This window comes from Micrasema longulum, unplaced genomic scaffold (genome assembly GCF_059751315.1).
Source record: "Micrasema longulum isolate JH-2025_06_02 unplaced genomic scaffold, ASM5975131v1 h1tg000952l, whole genome shotgun sequence".
Taxonomy (NCBI): domain Eukaryota; kingdom Metazoa; phylum Arthropoda; class Insecta; order Trichoptera; family Brachycentridae; genus Micrasema; species Micrasema longulum.
This window is the reverse complement of record NW_028278143.1, coordinates 253,606-272,087: the sequence shown is the minus strand read 5'-3', so window position 1 is coordinate 272,087 and position 18,482 is coordinate 253,606. Positions and strand designations below refer to the sequence as shown.

Here is an 18,482-nt window from a genome sequence, read left to right as displayed (position 1 = left end):
TGTTTAGCACATTATCATACATCACCATTTTTGCAGTGTTGATATTTAAAAGATTCTTTACATTCAAATTGATAATAATTCTGAAGTACCTATCATACAAAGTACTAACCTTAATTATTTTTTTACATCCTCTCTCCGCAGCTCGATGATTCTCTTGAATGCCGTCAACAGAAATGCATGTTTGATTTTCAGTAAAATTTATTAAGAAAAATGCTGTTTATATTACACAAAAGCGATAAACTTATGCACCCAGCTGAATTGTGATAAAACTATGTACATACATGAATATTTAATGCATCAGATCCTGGCAACATTAATAACTGGTTTTATATTATTTACAATTATGTTTTTTTTTTCTAACTCGGAAAAAAATAATACATACTTTTCACAAAGCCAATGTACATAATAACATTTATTTAAACTGCATTGTGAAAATGAAATTAAGTCTATTTCCCACCACGAGCACTTTCCCCATCATACCTTAACTCTATTCAAATTATAAGAACTTAAAATAAGATACTTCTTTCAGCAAATTCAATATATCTAAAGATAAAACATTTAAGTAATAAAGTTTTATTAAAATTTTAACACAGTCTGTTAATTTAACTTTGAAATCACAGTTCATTGCGGCAAATTGTAAACATAATGTAAATCACGAGGCATTTAAAATTAAAATATTACGCAAATGGTGGAAATAAATACTAAGAAAACTTACTCAAAGCAGCGGACATTTATATTTGTAAAATAAAGGCAAATTGGAAGTATTTAAGAAGAGTGGATTTTAGACTAAATGTTATATCTGTCTATTGAATTTTCAAATTGAACACAAAAATTAAATTCAGACGGACCAATGATTTGACAGTAGATGGTTGGTCATGTAATGGTGAACTACAGTGGGGCTTTCTTTCTTGTGATATTACAATAATTTGCATTATTTCAATGCTATTCTTAGCTGTTAAATCTATTCAGAGCTGTAATTTTAGTGTTTTAGTACTAAAATCATCCGCACATTTCACGACAACTTTTACGCAGAACAGAAAATATTTTCTTTACTTACAAATCTGCGCAAGACGATAAAGAATAATGTGGTTCAAGGTGTGTTCTAGCATTGAAGCAACGGTGGGTTGTGTTTCGGTGTAAGGGGTGAAATGACAAAATAAAAGATAAAAACGTGACGTTAAAGCTATTGTCAGCTTTAATACTTTTATTTTAATAGTTTCAAATATAAATAGCAATTTACAAATAATATCCCGGCTGTCGTTACTCATCAACGAAATGGCAAAATCTGTACACTGGGTTATGGGTTCCGGGACTCGGTACAAACTGTACATTGGGTCACGGGTATCCGGGTGATAATACAATTTGTACATCGGGTCAAGGTACTTAGGCATCGATACAATATGTACTTGGGTCTAAGGTATATCTAAATCTCAAATTGTACAATCAGTATATTGGGTCTAAAGTGCTCAGAGGCACCAGGCCACTAATACAAGCTGTACATTGGGTCTAAGGAAATCCCAGGCATACAATATAAACTGGGTATTAGGTACCTTAACCAATAATGCATTATGTACACGGGGTCCTGAATACCCCGTCCATAAATACAATATGTACACGGGTCTCGGGTAATCCAACCATAAATAAAATCTTCAAAAAGTGATATTTTGTGGATCTGGCAGTTTGCCTCATGGATAAATTAAAATATAAAGTTTTTAATAATATTATGTTTCAATATAAATTGATATCCTAAAAATAACATAATTACAATAATAATCTTCCATTTCATATCTCCATTGGAACTAGGTTGCATTAGATAAAGTAGATCGAGTAAGGCCAGCGTATTGTTTAACTTTTATGACTAATAATATATAATCACACACTACAGCTGATTGGTGTTGCCATCGCTGTCCCGTTAGTGTACACGAGATGTAAGGCAGAGGAGACGCATGCCAGTACTAGCTCCTAGCGACCAGTAACCAGTAACCAGCTACTAGTGTGGTCAGCAGTGGCACGACCCTGTGTTCACCTGAGCTACTATTGAGTGGAACATGGAGTCACCTATCGGCAGCAACAGAAAGACAATACAATGAAGTGGTCGCCTATGAAATATGCGTGTTTTGAATATACTTCTGGTATTTTAATATAAATATGTCCTCTCACGTGTCACCTTTGAATTAATTTAATATTTGCGTTAGGATAAATGTTATATACTGAATGGATATCTACAGCAAACATCTTCATACTGCCCAGTCCATACGGGCACATCCATTCCTTAGCCCCCCAACACAATATTCCACAGCTGAAACAATTTATCACACAATTCAAACAACAAATTTTATTACTAATCTGAAGAGAGAACAAATTATGAATGATGGTCAGCCAAGAAATAACTTATACATGGTTACGATATAGGAAAGGGGCTATTCAGTTATGTATAAACACATACATGTGTATATTAAATAGTCCAATGTGTTAGTTAGGTCTTTTGAAAACCACACAGCAAATTATTTTAAATATTGTATTACTAATTTATATGCCATATGAACAAAAATAAACGGGAATTTCTCATTTGAAATGCCCGCGCTGCACCAATCGGTATTTTTATTTTGTAGCCACGTTGATAGCACTATTTTTGACAATCTGTCAAAGTTTGACGGCAATCGCATGCTCAGTATTCGGTCAGCGACTGTTCGAGTGAGCCGAAAAATTGCTGTGTGGCGATTTTTACAATGAATAAAAAATTGGCACAACGAGTGCGCCTCAAATTTTGTGTTGCTAATGAAATTTCATGTCAATCATTCAAAATGTTGGATAAAGCCCTTGGAGAATCGTGTATGTCGAATACACGGGCATACGAATGGTATAAGAGGTTTAAATACGTTCGTGAATGCTTAGATGATAATAAACATACTGGACATCCAGCAACGTCAAGTACCGAAGAAAACATCGAATCGGCAAAGCAAATCGTGTCGAAAAATCGATGTGTACCAATCCGAGAGCTTGCTGTGTTATTGAGCATCTCATAATTGAGATATTTTGGGTATGAAACGCGTCACACGCGCGAAACCTTATCCCAAAAACACAGAAGGAATGTGTAAGGACAATTCAATTTGTGGTGTAAACACAATAAAACGCTGTTTCATACAGCGGTGATTGTTTCAGAGTTTTTGGCCGAAAATTCGTATATCTCATCAGCCAAGCACCGTATTCTCTAGACCAGGCCCCTCTGACTTTTTTCTTTTTCCAACACTAAAATTGGCATTAAGAGGAACGCGCTTTGAGACAATTGATGCCATAAAAGAGAATTCGCTGCGAGATCTAAAGGCCATACCTTTGGAGGCCTATGAAAAGTGCATGGACACTTGGATTAAGCGTTGGCATCAATGTATCGTCGCAGATGGCGAGTATTTCGAAGATGAATTACAATTTTGCATTTTTTGGCCAAATTACTGTTTATTTTTTATCACAAGGTAGATATCTAGTTTTCTTTTTTCCCTTAGTTGAAACAAATTTATAAAATCATTAAGTCCCATAGATATATTTTTGTAATTTTTAAAGGTTGACACATGAATGTAAATGAAATTAACAGTTATTTATTTTTATTTCTTAGAATAGATGTATGGTAACAAAAGAAAAAGAAAAAAGGCTAAACTGCAAAACCAGCTTGACAGCAGATATGCTCGCATGATAACCGAGAAATAATCCTTATGCAAATAATATTAGATTATGATGCTCTATGAGCATCTGCTGCTATCAGCATTTACAAGAATTCATTTCCAGAATAGCAGAGTCCCGAAAAGCCATTTTGATTAAGTGTAGAGGCGCTTGAAAATCGGGGATTCAGAATCCTGAACAATCATTTAAAAAACCCCAACATTAAATAACAATTTCAGTAAACCAATTTGATATCGGATAAACGCAGAACTCGTTTCTACTTAACCATATAGTTAATAACTGTGTATTCGTTTATATATCTTTGTTTCATAGATAAGTTAATAAAAATCTAATTTATTGTGATAGGTGAAAATTAATATGGATATTGTAAAGCAAGTTCCTACCTCTTGTCCTACTGGCAACACTGACGCCGTACATTGTCGGCCTGCGTTGGTTTAACATCGATGGGTTCAACTCTTTCAGGTCGAATGACATCACCTTCCGGGGGGTCACGCATCTGCTTCTGCGATACGATCCGGTATATCTCTGGACATAAAAAAAATATATTATACACTAGCCGATATACAGATGAAAAACTTTTTTTTAATCTGACTGAAGATGGTTAAGTTTCTCTAATGACAACAATTATTTTATTTTAAATGGATTAGAAAATATTCTAAAAAGTTGTAAAATTACAACTAAATCGAAACATGTTATTTTGTGGGATGTTTTATTTTTGTGAGATAAGCAACTGGAAAACAAAAATCTAGAACATTGTTTGTATTTTTTGTATGAGTAAAAACAATCATGTCTTGATATAAACAACGAACTAGTCAAAAGTAGAACCCGAACTTTACATAAATGTGTTGTAGGAACATTCTATATGAAAATTGGTATACGTAAGTAAAATAATGGCTTGCCTGTGAGTATATTTTGAAAAGCAGTCTCCACATTAGTAGAATCTAACGCTGAAGTTTCTATAAAACTGAGGCCATTTTTTTCTGCAAAAGTTTTTGCTTCTTCTGTGGGAATTGATCTGTAAACAACAAAAATAAAATCACACAATAATTATCATAATGTTAAAATTGATTTATTTACTACATAGAAGATATTTTGTGGATTTAACAAAAAAAAATTCAGTAATAATAAAAACATTCAAGCTGACAACCTACGGAGAAATGACATCATCTTGTGGTGTATTTGCTAATACCGAATACTTCTTTGTAATATACTTTTTCATGAAGCATTTTATTTTGCAATATGTGTTAAAGGAATAAATAAGTAAATAGTAAATTGAGTCAGACCAAATACACAAAAATAACGACAGAGAAAATAATTCATCAATACTGATAAATATGCCATATTTTGTGATAATAAGTTATGTTGATTAGAACTGAGCCCACCACAAAGTTGTGTCATCACATTTTCGGACTGATCAATCACTATATGTGTATAGCCACAAGCCACACACTTCCTGCAAATAAGGTAAATCCGTAGTCATTGAGAATCAGGTACAACAGGTGATTTCACTCAGTTTACAAATGAAAGTAGCATCAAGTAACCTTTATCCTATTAGTTGTATTATTATTAGGTGAACATTAAAGAGGTAACATTGTTTAAATTGAGGAAATATGAAATCATCAATATACTGATAAAAACCCTCTAAATGAGAAAATTTCGGAAAACAAGTTAAAAATGCAGTTATATGCCATTTTTCAGGATTTATCAACGCAACCTTTAAATCCTCAGAGGCTTAGTTTTACAGGCGGTTCCTTAGTAGGTGCATAAGTGCAGTGCAATGCCGAGATCAACTCTAGCGGACGATTATCTCATATTGTCTACGCATGAGCAATCGCCACCGTGCATATTCTGTTTTGCACGAAATTCTATTATGAATTTGTATGAAGAATATCAGATCTTCTCAAATCGTGGCTTGAGCGAACTAGACTATGCTGCATACCGGTGAATCGTGTGTTAGAGGGAGAAGACAATGTACATACCCATGCACAGTCCGCGTCTGCGCAGAAATAAATTTTGTTTGTAATGTCACTTTAAACATGCGTACGGCCAGAAAGTTAGTGAGAATTTAAGAGACTTAGATGCATATAATGTTGGTGCATATAAAACAGCATGCAAACAAAAACAGGGGTGTATTTTGCATTAACGGCTATCATTGGACATATTCTTATTGCCCGTTAACCATATCAAACTTATCATAAACTAAATATTCCAGTTGACAAAATGTAAGGAAATGCACAGCCAGTGTTTTTGCCAGGAGCCGCCTGTGTTTTATCATGCATAAAAGCTCACTTAAAAAAAGTTCTTTAGCAGATTTTTAAAACATCTTAACCAGTGAAACAATTTAAAGGAATTAAAATGGTTTCATGAGTATGCACCATGTCCAATATAAGTTAGACCAGAAAAGACTTTTGTTGAGTCAAACATTCAAATAGATTTTTCTCAGCACAGGCAATAATGCATTTAGAGGGCTTTACCAGTATACCGAAAAAATAATGTTTTTGTTAGTGTTTTGGGAAGAACTTCAATAATCTTAATTGACTAAGTTTTTATATGGTGGAGGGTGGTTGGATTTCACTAAATTACTTTATTTTTATTTGTTTCCAATAGATTTTATTAAAGGCTATTTATTGTTAACTACATCTACTATGTCCCAATAGAAAAATTGACTTTAAAACACCATAATATATTTTTTATTTTAAGTCGCAATGAAATCAATAAATTCATTTCCACCTTGGTGAATTTATTTTTTTGACACATTTTATTTACTAATTACTTGCCTCACTGGGTAACCCTGTATCGAGGCAGAAATTAGGTACTCTTTTTTCCAGTTGAGTCGGTGGGTATTCAACGTCCTATTCGTATACTGTAAATGAAATCTTCCACTAACTGCTCCAGAACTTACCGGATGTGGATTATGGACTTCCATAATCCATCTTTTCATTTCCATTTTTTTTATTCCACGAGCTTCTGCGGCAAGCCGTTGAAGACTCTTAGCAATATGAACTGTTATTTTTAGCAAAATGTTCAAATTGCTATGAACCATGAAATATCAAATCAACATGGCTGAGCCATGTTAGATGGAGATTATCCTAACCAGAGGACGCTCCGTATTAATTTTCTAATTCACTAGTTTTAATATATTGAGTTTTTCTTCTGATATTTCTTGGTGGAACTGCATTTTAATTATAATAATAAAAATACTTTATAGTTTTATTCCACTTTTATTTATAATTATTTTATAAATTTTTTACCAGTGACCGGGTTTCGTCGTGACCGACATTGTCAGACTGGTCTTTAATTAAGTATTTTTATTATTATCACTAGTTTTAGATAGATTCCCCGGTTTTAAACACGTATTTTTATTTATGCAATAAAATAAGTAAATAGTACTAAATTGGAATTCAATATAACCAGATGATTTTTATAGAAAAATCATAAAGCATATAACTTTCTTTCAAAAACATAGAAAGTATCTGACCTTAGATGGCGCAAGTCAGACTTGTTTCCCACCAGCATGATGACTATGTTCTGATCAGCATGGTCGCGCAGCTCACGCAGCCAACGCTCCACATTCTCGTAAGTGAGGTGCTTGGCTATGTCGTATACCAGCAGTGCCCCCACGGCCCCGCGGTAGTAGGCCGAGGTAATGGCGCGATATCTCTCCTGGCCCGCTGTGTCCCAAATCTGAGCCTTGATGGTCTTCGTGTCCACCTGAAATCACATCTATAGATTAGTTATGTTAAGGAAAATAAATAAAATTAGTTACTTATTGTCACAGATAGAATTTTAGTATAAAAACAGATTTGTTGAATGAATATTAGTTGTTTTAATGAGACGTTCGATGTTATGGGAAATTGAATATAAAAAATATTTTCTAACATGCGTTAAAAATTAGAGCATTTAATTGTACGAGGATGTTTCTCTAAAATGTATGAAAAAATGAACTACTTTGAACGACGTCCGTATTTCTCCGAAATCAACCAATCATAGAGTAATGTGATACATTTCCGGTTTCCAGAAAGCCAACCCTCCAATCAGAACACCTCATTGTAGAGAACTAGTGACGTCACTCGCGAAATAATTAAAAAAATACAAAACATTAAAAAATCATAGCAACGATAATACGATACATAAAATAATTTTTAAAAATCACTGAACTTCCTCATTTACTGGGAAATCTCAACTTGGAGGTCATTACAGTTGTGGTGGTGTAGTTATAACGACAGACCTCTGATCCGTAGTCGGTGAAACTAATATGGCACCACAACCCAACTAAAATTTATATATAGGGATATGCCTTTGTCATATAATATGTGACAAAAATCATTAAAAAGTAATATCATAAACCGATTTAAATTTAGATTGAGGTATTTTTTTTTTTTTTCATAAGAATCACTTCACTTTCACAGATTTGTACTGCTTGTAGATAGTTCTATGCTGAAGGCTTTTAACAATAATATTTATTATAATGCGTTTTATAGTTTTATACTTCCAACCCCTACAAATGCCTTTATCGATGGTTGATCAAAAGACATCTTTCGGGTAATTCGTCTAGTACGTATGACAAGATAATAGACAAAAATAAATAATCAGTTTAATTAAATGTGAATAAAAAAATATCGCCATTATTTTTCAAATGGGTCTAACAGTTAAAAAAGGAATCACATTGTCACAAAACGAAAGAGTAAGTCTCAGACATGTGATCCATGGCCTGCAGCATCACAAACTAAATTCTAAACCTACTTTCAGAGGCTAATTTCATAATCAAAAATAAATCTTAGTCATATAAAACATACAAACTGATAAAGATCTACTTAAATTAGTTGAAATAGAAATTAATTTTCTCACATTCTATTGACCTATATTTTAAAGAGCAGTGTGAGGAAAATGAACTATAAAATAAGTATGCATAGAGAATTGATTACCATTTTATGCGCATATTGATTGGTGTTACGCTCTGTCGGTGTTCATAGGCATATGAAGATAATACACACATAAGTAAGTACCCATTACGCGTCTATTATCTTGAATACCTTGAACTTGGCATTGTGGTAAATACGGTGCATTTCTACACTAATAATGGCTCTTTCCTTTTAGCGGTATATATCCATGCTGCCATGCCGCATTTGTTCCACAAAACACGAATATTTACATTTGAATACCAAAATAAAAAAATAAGTGTTTAATGTAATTAAAAATAATATTCTAAATTTGTTGGAACAGAGGGAAAACGTTTTTGAGAAGGGAGTATGTAAGTCTAGGCATTTACAGGACTTATGATCTGTCATTGGCTGGTCAAAGTGGCCACTTTACACCTGTATAACATTAGCCATTCGGCCCATATTTAAACATTCACATTTCCTCAACTCTTCCACCTTTTGACTTTTGTGAAGTAAAGGAAATGACAAGAAGACAATTAAAATATGAATTAATTACAACTGTGACAATAATGAGACTTCATTCCAATACAATAAAGATTGATGATAAAGAAATCTAACCTCTGTGAATAGTTTATATATTATTGTGTTAGTAAATTACTTCTGAACCATTGTGGGTATAACAGTAAAAATAAATAATTAGCCTAAATCACAATTATAATTACTATAAGCAAATAGTTTTACTTTCTTTAAAATATGATTTCTTCATACTTGGCACACACTGCTCAAAATATCACACTGTAGTCAATCCAATTAGAGGGAGACATGATTATGTGAATGTAAGATGGCCAAATCACCACCAAAAAATAAATAATCCAATAAAATGGAAAATGGTCACAACCGTATAAGGAGTTGGTCATGTTATTCAGTAATGAGGATGTGTGGGTGTGTCAATACTAACACCAGTTTCTGTGTAGTTATTCAAGTAGCCTCCGTATCAGGGTTGTATATGTTGATTCCATAAAACAAAGTTTGCACATACCAAAATAGGGGAAAGAATAAATTAATCATTATTACATAACTGTTCGAGGACTTATTATTAGTGTAACAGTATCTGAAGTAATAAAGGCACGATAATCGTTATGAAATGTTTGGTGAAATGTCATAAATAATGTTATGAGTCAGGGCATTAAGCTGGTTCGTGTACATCTAATGAACTGTATTTTAAAAGTAAAAGGAAAACATTATAAATCGATGTGTTTGTCCAGGCGGTTTTTGAACGCATTAACCGAGAGTGCACTCATTACTTTCCCGGGAAGGCTAATTCATTGCTCCACAACACGGTTTGTCCGGAAGTTCTTTTTGGGGCGAGCTAATGTTTAAATTTAATGAATGATGATTATATTTCATAGTTAACACTGATTTTACTATGTTTATTACCATTATAGTTGCCCCTTTCTGGACTTACTCCATCAACTCTACGTCTTTCTTAAAATAGGGACTCCAGATTTGGTAGGCATATTTCAGAAGTGAACAAACATACCATGAATAAATTCTGAGGAACAAGTCGTGGGTAATGTGGGAGAAAGGTATAGAAGGGAATTGGTATATTTGACAATTTTGATAATATGTGATTCTCATTTAAAACCATAAATTATCACCAACTCTGAATTTTTTTGTGAAGTCTCCGCTGGTACTAGGTTTCCATCCACAGTATTATACTATGTTGGGAATTCTAAGGCCAATGTGTAGAATGGTGCATTTCTCAAGGTTCAGCGTTAGGAGCCATTCTTTAGTCCACTCCGATTAGGGTGGTCTCGAATTTGCTGGTGGCTTCTTGGCGAACAACTTTGTATCGTCAAATCAGTCGAGTAGAATAGGGCCAGTGAGTAATTCCTGAAGCACTCCGCTCAGAACTGTAAGAGGGTCTGAGAGATTCTACCCAACTCTCACTCGAAATGGTCTATTTGTTATCAAATCCTCAATCTAACACAAAAGTAAAATGTTCCAATTTGGACAAGAGTAGTTTTATTGGTACTCAATCAAATGCTTCCTCATAATCAAGCTATATGACATCTATTCTGTAGGATGATGTTTGTTGCACTCTTCAGTCCAAGTATCCATATAGAATAGGAGATTTGTAACCGACGATCGCCTTTTTCGTTTGCTTTTTTCTTTCATCCTGCAGTTGAAGATTCAGGAATATACACATATTTTCAATGGAGATGAAGCTGTTGAGAATATGGAAAACTACTTATAGGCAGAATGGTGTAAAGTGACCGCTTACAGACTTCCATATTCTAAACAGCTTCATCTCTGTTGAAAATATCTAAATATTAATTCATATTAAGTTGGAATAGGAGTGCTTATCTAAGGAAACACATCACAATTCAGCGGTCTAACCACTGGCTTATTGTACAGGGCTTCTGAGTTTGATACCCAGAAGAAGCTCTAGTGTTTACAGTAGTTTATACAAAATTTAAATAGGCTTAATTGTTTAATTAAGACCATTACTTTTCAAATTTCCGTACATTAGGAGTTCACATCTAACTAATACTAGTTTATAGAAAAGAAGATACATAAAGAGTTTGAATATTGCTAATTCATTTTTCAATTGTACAATTGAAGCAACACTATTTATAGGGACATTACTTCGAACAACAAATAATAATACAATACAGAATTCAGAAGTGAACAACGTGGAAAAAATTATAGCAGTTGTACAAATATAGTCCTAAATAAGTAAGGAAATTGCGAAACAAGAACAAGGTAAACATATTTACATATAAAAAGATACGAGACATGGAAATGCTATACATAATTGGATATTTCAGAATAAATGCGTTTTGTGTCATGTGTTATTCATGAAGAACAATATTTCAATATAATTTATAAGCTCACCTCTATACTTCTAGTCGCAAATTCTACTCCTATTGTTGATTTAGATTCTAAGTTGAATTCATTTCTTGTAAACCTAGACAGAAGGTTACTTTTTCCCACTCCGGAATCTCCTATTAGAACAACTGAAACAAAAAAAAAACAATACAATATTATGTAGATGGAATTCTTTGATCAGGGAATGTAAGGTGGAGTGTAGTATGAATATAACATTTACAACGCCAATCACTCGGATTGCCAAATATCCGAATCCTATGCAGGACTTCGCTGCTCGTAAAAGAGTTTCTTCAAGAAATTAACTTAGCTGGACATGTTTAAGTAAGTTTTTAATGTGATCTTAATTCGCTGTATTATTTCAAAAGCAATGAAAAATTTATCTTAGAGTAATTTTTGTGTTTTCTTTCCAAACATTGGCTTGATTTAATGGTTAATCCAATTATCCGGATTCCCGCATATTCATCACATTAGGTAAATTCTGGCACTCGTTAATCTGGATAATTTGTTTTAACAGACCATCTTAACGCATTTTATGCGAGCTTCGCTGCAATGTAACAGGTTAACATAACGAGCAAAAATCGATGAAAAATGTAATAATTACTACTTTTATAAAATCACCCTATCTCCTAATATATCAGTTATTTTTTAGTGAAATTTTGAATGCACACACCATGTATTGCTCATGATAATGTAACAAGAGATAAGAATAGAAGTCGAATATATTTATTACACGACAGTAAAATATATAGGTATTTGTCTATATTCGCAGAACGACGAACAAACAACAATCCATATAATAAAAAATACAATCCAAAAATGTCGCCATTCTGCTCACCATATAATAAAAATGTGTGAGAAGAAGATGGATATAATTTATCAACTCATTGATGAAACAAATCATCTTACGCACAGATTCTCATAAGAGCTGTGCAAGATTATGCGTGTACGTAAAAGAAATGACAGCTTATCTTGCTTTTTATAGATGTATGTGTACTTGGAAAATACTCGGACGAAATAATCGAGTAGATCTACCTTTCCCGCCTTTAAAGTGGAGCCGTAGTGTACCTTTCTCGCATAAAGTGTGTTAAGAAGACTCTAGGCTGATAATAACAATTTGATGAAAAAGAAAATAATTACTGTAAAGAAAAAAAAATAGACAGCAATAAAAAAAACAGCTACTTTGATAAGAATAATTAATCAGAATGTATTTCGTGAGAATTGCAGCAGCAAAACAGTGATAATATTATTTAAATATGTGCCAATAAGAAGTACAACAACAAATAACAGAGTAGTTAATATGTTAAGATAATATAAATATTGAAGCTTGTGAAATTCCATAAAGTATAAAATTTAGAGAGTAAAAATCAGTTAATACATATGGGCCGAACCTTAGACCTCTAATATAGAAGAGTTAATAGGAAATTTTAATCATAATAATAATAATAATAAAACTGTGAATATTTAATGTTTTTCCACAAAGTAAATGCTGAAACAATAAATAATAGAATAAACTTAACTGATATTAGGAGTTTAGCTGAATTGAATAATATCTCACCAGTGATAAGTAAACATTACATCTAACAATATAAACTTAGACTGGACAAAACTTGTAAAAATTATAAATAAAAGTGAAAATTTAGTAAGTCCTTTTTTCTCAAGTTTTATTTTCATTTAGGAAAGGGGTGCTGCGTTGGTTTGGACATGTAGAGCGAATGGACAGCAAATGAATGGCTAAAAGGATCTACGATGCGAATGCTGATAGATGCAGATGGACGAAAAGGAAAAATAGCATTATTTTAAAATGGCTGAATTTTATCAAATTCAAAAATCAGAATACGACCTTTCTCTGCCTATGTTTAAGAACTTGCTGTTTTAAGTCTTCTAACTAGAACTGTTAAAACTTTATTGATTAGTTAGTTTAATTCCAAAATTCTTTTTTTTTAAAACTGCAATGCTACTAAAACCTTCAAATTAGTGAAATTTGAAGTTTGGAAGTTCATTAAAAAAAAAGATTTAACGATAGATTGACACTTTAATATACTTAGTTTTTGTTACTGTTGAATCAATGAACTAAAACAGTACAACTTAGATTAGACTGAAATCAAATTTAAAACATAGTAAGTACTTAATCACTCAATAAAAATCTAAACTCCATAAACACTTAAAAAAATAAACTTTGCAACTTCGTAACTAGATTATAAAATTCACAGCTATTGTCTTCGAAGACAACTCATAACTTTTACATGGTAATTAAAAACAATGAGCCAAATAAAAACTGTGCTAAAATTAACATAAAAATTTAATTATTGCAAGTATTAAAGAGTTTAAAAAAAAACAAAGTTAGTTTCATATAACACAATGGGAACATTGCCACTAGATAACAATGTGGAGAGTAAAGGTCAAATCAATACAACTCCTAGAGAATTATATCTGGGCGGCTTCAATTGGAGACATAACTTTCAAAACAAATTTATTTATTGCGTTCTTAAGTAACCATTTCTTAATCAAATTAGCATACTAAAAAAAATATTAAACAAAAAATTAATTTTCATGTTCGTTTATCGGTATCCAAAAGTGTGAAACCAAATTAACACCAATATAAATAATCTTGCTCAAAAACAAGAGGTCAGTTTATGTTTTTGTCAAACTGAAAGTTGGTCAAAGATAAGTAAGTCAGCTTTAGGTTCCAGCCATAAAATATAAGTAAAAATTGTGTAGCTGACCTCATATAAAAAGTAGGGCAAGTGGAAAGTTTACTGTGAAGGAGAACATTATATTATAAAATAGAATAAATAAATATTTTCAAAGAAACCAAATAGGAAGCGGTGTACCAAAACAATTTTCGTTTATTTTTTTAATCACTAGGATAAAAAAATACACTTATTTATGAAATTTTTAAAGTAAATTCCTGTAAGTAGGTACTAGGTTTTTAATTATTTTCTGTATTATAATGCATAAGTTGTGCATGAATAGATGCATTTAATGATATCTTGATTGAAAAATGAAGGAAATAACAAAAATACTTACAATCTCATCTTATTTATCAAGTTAGAGATTGAAACCGTGACCTTATATATAATATTATGGTAGTATATATTATTTGAAGGGCACACAGAGCCAACGGGCTCATTCATTAACTAATAGAGAATTTTGTAGTAGGACGTGGACGGCCAAAAAAGACATGGCAGGATCAAATAAATCAAAATCTCAAGTCTGGTCAAGTCAAAAGCAGACACAACCGAAGGGCATGCATAACAAGATGTATGAATGTGGAAGAAGCTAGGAATGTATGTCAGGATAGACCTCTTTGCCTACCCCTACAGTAAAATATGGCAGTGGTAGTAGTTATAGTAGTACAAGAGAGCAAAATGAAGAATAAAAGCCATATTTGTGGGATATTGGGTTGGGTATAATAAAAGAGGTTTTCAATTAATGAAATATATATCCTTACATACAATTAAAAAATATACATAATAATAATAAAAAACAAAAACTTCCACTTTATGTATTTAACAAAAAATATATATGAACTAACAAAAACTGATTTGACTGTTTTTCGGCACCCCATGATTATTTCATAAAATTTTATAAGACAAAGGCATCATTTTGTTCATTTGAATGTTCCATTTTATTGAACTCATCCGGGAGAAAAAAATGGCATTGATATCTCGAAAAAAAAAATATGCAATGAGGCTGTTTTAACCGTGTACCCTTCATTTATTTAATTTGAAAATGGAATTTCAAATGTCTCTGTGGCATTTTATCATTAATTTTAGCGCGTGTTTGAGGAAAAAAACTCCTTGTCCATAAATAGATTGTTAGATACCCAATTGGTCCTTCAGAAGCTGTATGATTCATTTGCTCTGTAGTGTAGTGGTAAGTTGGTGTATTACACAAATAATTGGAGACTAATGGCTATATATTATGTATTACATGGCTGTTTTTTCAATACAATACAACTGTGAACCACTAAGTATTACAATAAGGGGAACAGAGTGGTTCATATCTCGAGTTTGTGATATTTTGAATAAATATTAAAGAGTGATACATTGACCTTCAATTTAGCTGCAGATTAAAAACATTTCTGATAGATCAGACCAATATAAAGAATACTTGGTAAATGATTATTAATATAAATTCGGTAGAGCATTATAAAGAATCATGTTACTTATCAGGAAGTCAACAAAATGAATGTTGCAGAAAAGTTTTAAATTACAAAGAAAAAGTCATTATCTTTATTAATACTTACATTTAATGTTTTTAACGTTAAATAACTTAACAATTAAAGAAAATTTGGAAAATGCCATTTATTCCGAAATAAATAAGACGCAAATCGTACATAATAATAAAAGTACCTATGAATTAACTAGATGCGTAGTAAATAAGATTTTTTTGACGCTTAGAGAAAGCAACATCTAAAAAGGTATTTTATAGTTCCAATGGGTCAGTAAAATATGTAGCAAATCAAAGAGAAAATCGAACTGATGACTAACTACATTTATCAGCTGGTGGGAATGACAAGCTAACGATTTTCAAGGTAATAAAATTCAGATGACAGAACGCCATTATAACAAAGAAACTGGTTTTATTTTGCGCAAGAATGCATTAATATGATTAGGACTATATGTGCGAGAAAATTTAACGTCAATGATTTCATTATCGCCGTCTGAAAACTTTTGTGTCCTCTTTGAGTAGTATTGACATTTCTTATAATCAAAGAACAGAGGGATATACTTCCGACGCGCCTTTTAAAATCAGTTGAGACTGTATTGTAGTGTTTATTTACATGTTAAATGGCAGCAAATATTATATTCTGATAATCATTTTACATACCTTTGAATAAATAATCGTATTCGTCATCTCGGGTGCCCATTTTGGATGTTGGAATTTACACCCTATTAGGGTGTTACGATCTTCGACACAAAGCAAATTATCAAATTAAGTAGTGAAAATGAGGAGTAAAATAAAAGCACAAATGTCTTGTTACACTATAAATATCATTTAATGCCACAAACACGAACGGATTCCACGGATGAAACAGAGTTCTCACAAAAATAATTCGTTCCTAAGTATTCGCAATATGGCGGCCGACTTTTACGCCCCTCACAAAGCGCAAGCGTCAACGTAGCGGCGTGATTTTAGTACTGACAAATATGTGTTCGTAAACGGAGCAAAATTTCATTACAAAAAATATAGTTCTGGTACTTCGGTTCATTATAAACAAGAGGGGTAATGAACAAGCAATAATTTTCCCTCTCCAGTATCTATATGTCTATTATAAATAAAGCAATGTTTTGTTTTTGAAATTATTATTGCTTATTAGTTGAGGTATAACTAGAGTCAATATGTATCTTTTTTGGGTGATACAGTGTGTGTTGGATTTGATTTTCTTTTCATTTCAACATCTAAGAATGGAAGAGAGTCGCTATATAGTTTGCTAAAGAAGAACAAGGAAGAAGATATTACCAGAGGAACTGCATACCTACCATATGTACAGAATGTTACTGACAGGATAGCCAAAGTGCTGAAGAAACATAATATTAGAACAACGTTTGGGACTGTAGGAAAAATGAAAAACCATTTATTGAGCCCAAAAAATAAGAATCCCCTGGAAACGGAAGCTGTTTTTTAAACTAAGTTGCCAAGGATGTGATAAAGTGTACAAAGGGCAAACAGGGCCCATAGCAAAGAAAAGGATTGACGAACACAAAACAGCGTGTAAATTCGGGCATCCTGACAAATCTGCAATAGCACACTTTATAAACACCGGACATTTTTTTGCATTTGAACCGAAATTCTTTCATAAACCCAGTAATTACAGTGCGCAAATAATAAAAGAGGCAATTGAAATACACAGACACCCAAATAACATAAACAAAGACGACGGGCTTAAATTAAACTCAACATAGTTCTCAGTTCTATATACTACAAAAATGAATAGAAATTTGCCTACTGCCGACTGCAGCACGGTACAAATTACTAGTACTTAAACACACACTTTCTTCTACAAAACACTCAGTTTACCGTGAAGATGGCTCCTGCAATGGTAGCCGAAACGTCGGAACAAATCCAACTCACACAGTATCAGCCAAAAAAGAAACATATTAATAACAGTGACCGTGAAAACCTTTGCACCTATTGTATAACTAGAGGTTCAAATTTTATTTGTGTAACTGTTATAAATTCTGTGTTAAGTATTTTAATTAAATAATTCATACTCATAAGAACCGAAAAAGCATTTTATGGAAAATCGGAGATAAAGCGACATTGCAATAGAACGTTTACCAATGTATCGCATATCGCGTAGCATGAAGGAAAAGAGTAGCGAATATGTAAGTGTCTTACACACTCTTTACGGCTCACTCTCGATACTATAGGTACACTTAGGAGTAAGAGAAGCAAGTTCACACGTAACATTCGTGATCATCAAAGTTACTAGTACTTTTGTCAGACCCCAGCTGGTAGCTCTCCGGATTTCACCCGTGTTGTGAGCATTTTTCTGAGCTTAGGGTTTTTTCATGTTTTTAGCAATGAGGCTAAAAATATTATCACTTTTGCCTGTTATTTTAAATAATTGAAGTCTATTAATATTCCGATTTAATATCTTTCATTTGCGCACGTATAGTCATTACACAGCTTGGAGACGCGAGAATGTTTTTGGCACAGTAAGAGAAGGGTGAAGGTAGGCAAATAAATAGGAATAGTTTTCATAACAGATTATTATTTTTTAGAAGCATCAATACACTTTAGATTCAAACTCACAAAATATTTTAAACAAGAGTGTTATATAACATTTATGTAATTGATCCCACAAAGTTTCAGTATATTTCGATTTAAAATTGTAACCATTCACATTAAGAATCTTAATTGTGAAATTAAATGTACTTTTGTGAGATTGATTTATCCCTTTTAAAAGTTACTTACCTATTTATTTTTATTCGATTTGCCTATTCTGTCGGATTGCATGTTTGGAAATTATTGGTTAGGTAAATTATTTAACCAAGTAATTTGGATTTTCGATGACAGGCTACCAAA

The 18,482-nt window shown here is 32.4% G+C and overlaps 1 protein-coding gene across 1 annotated transcript; it reads right to left on the bottom strand.

Moving 5' to 3' along the window:
- Positions 1-1,172: 1,172 nt before the first annotated feature.
- On the bottom strand, positions 1,173-16,557 carry Rab11 (RAS oncogene family member Rab11). Its single transcript, XM_088232147.1, has 6 exons — positions 16,281-16,557; positions 11,454-11,575; positions 7,154-7,386; positions 4,575-4,690; positions 4,059-4,200; positions 1,173-2,299 (listed from the first exon to the last, which is right to left on the bottom strand). The coding sequence occupies exons 1-5, from the start codon at positions 16,318-16,320 to the stop codon at positions 4,067-4,069; spliced, it is 645 nt and encodes a 214-aa protein (XP_088088273.1). The 5' UTR covers positions 16,321-16,557; the 3' UTR covers positions 1,173-2,299; positions 4,059-4,066.
- Positions 16,558-18,482: the final 1,925 nt, after the last annotated feature.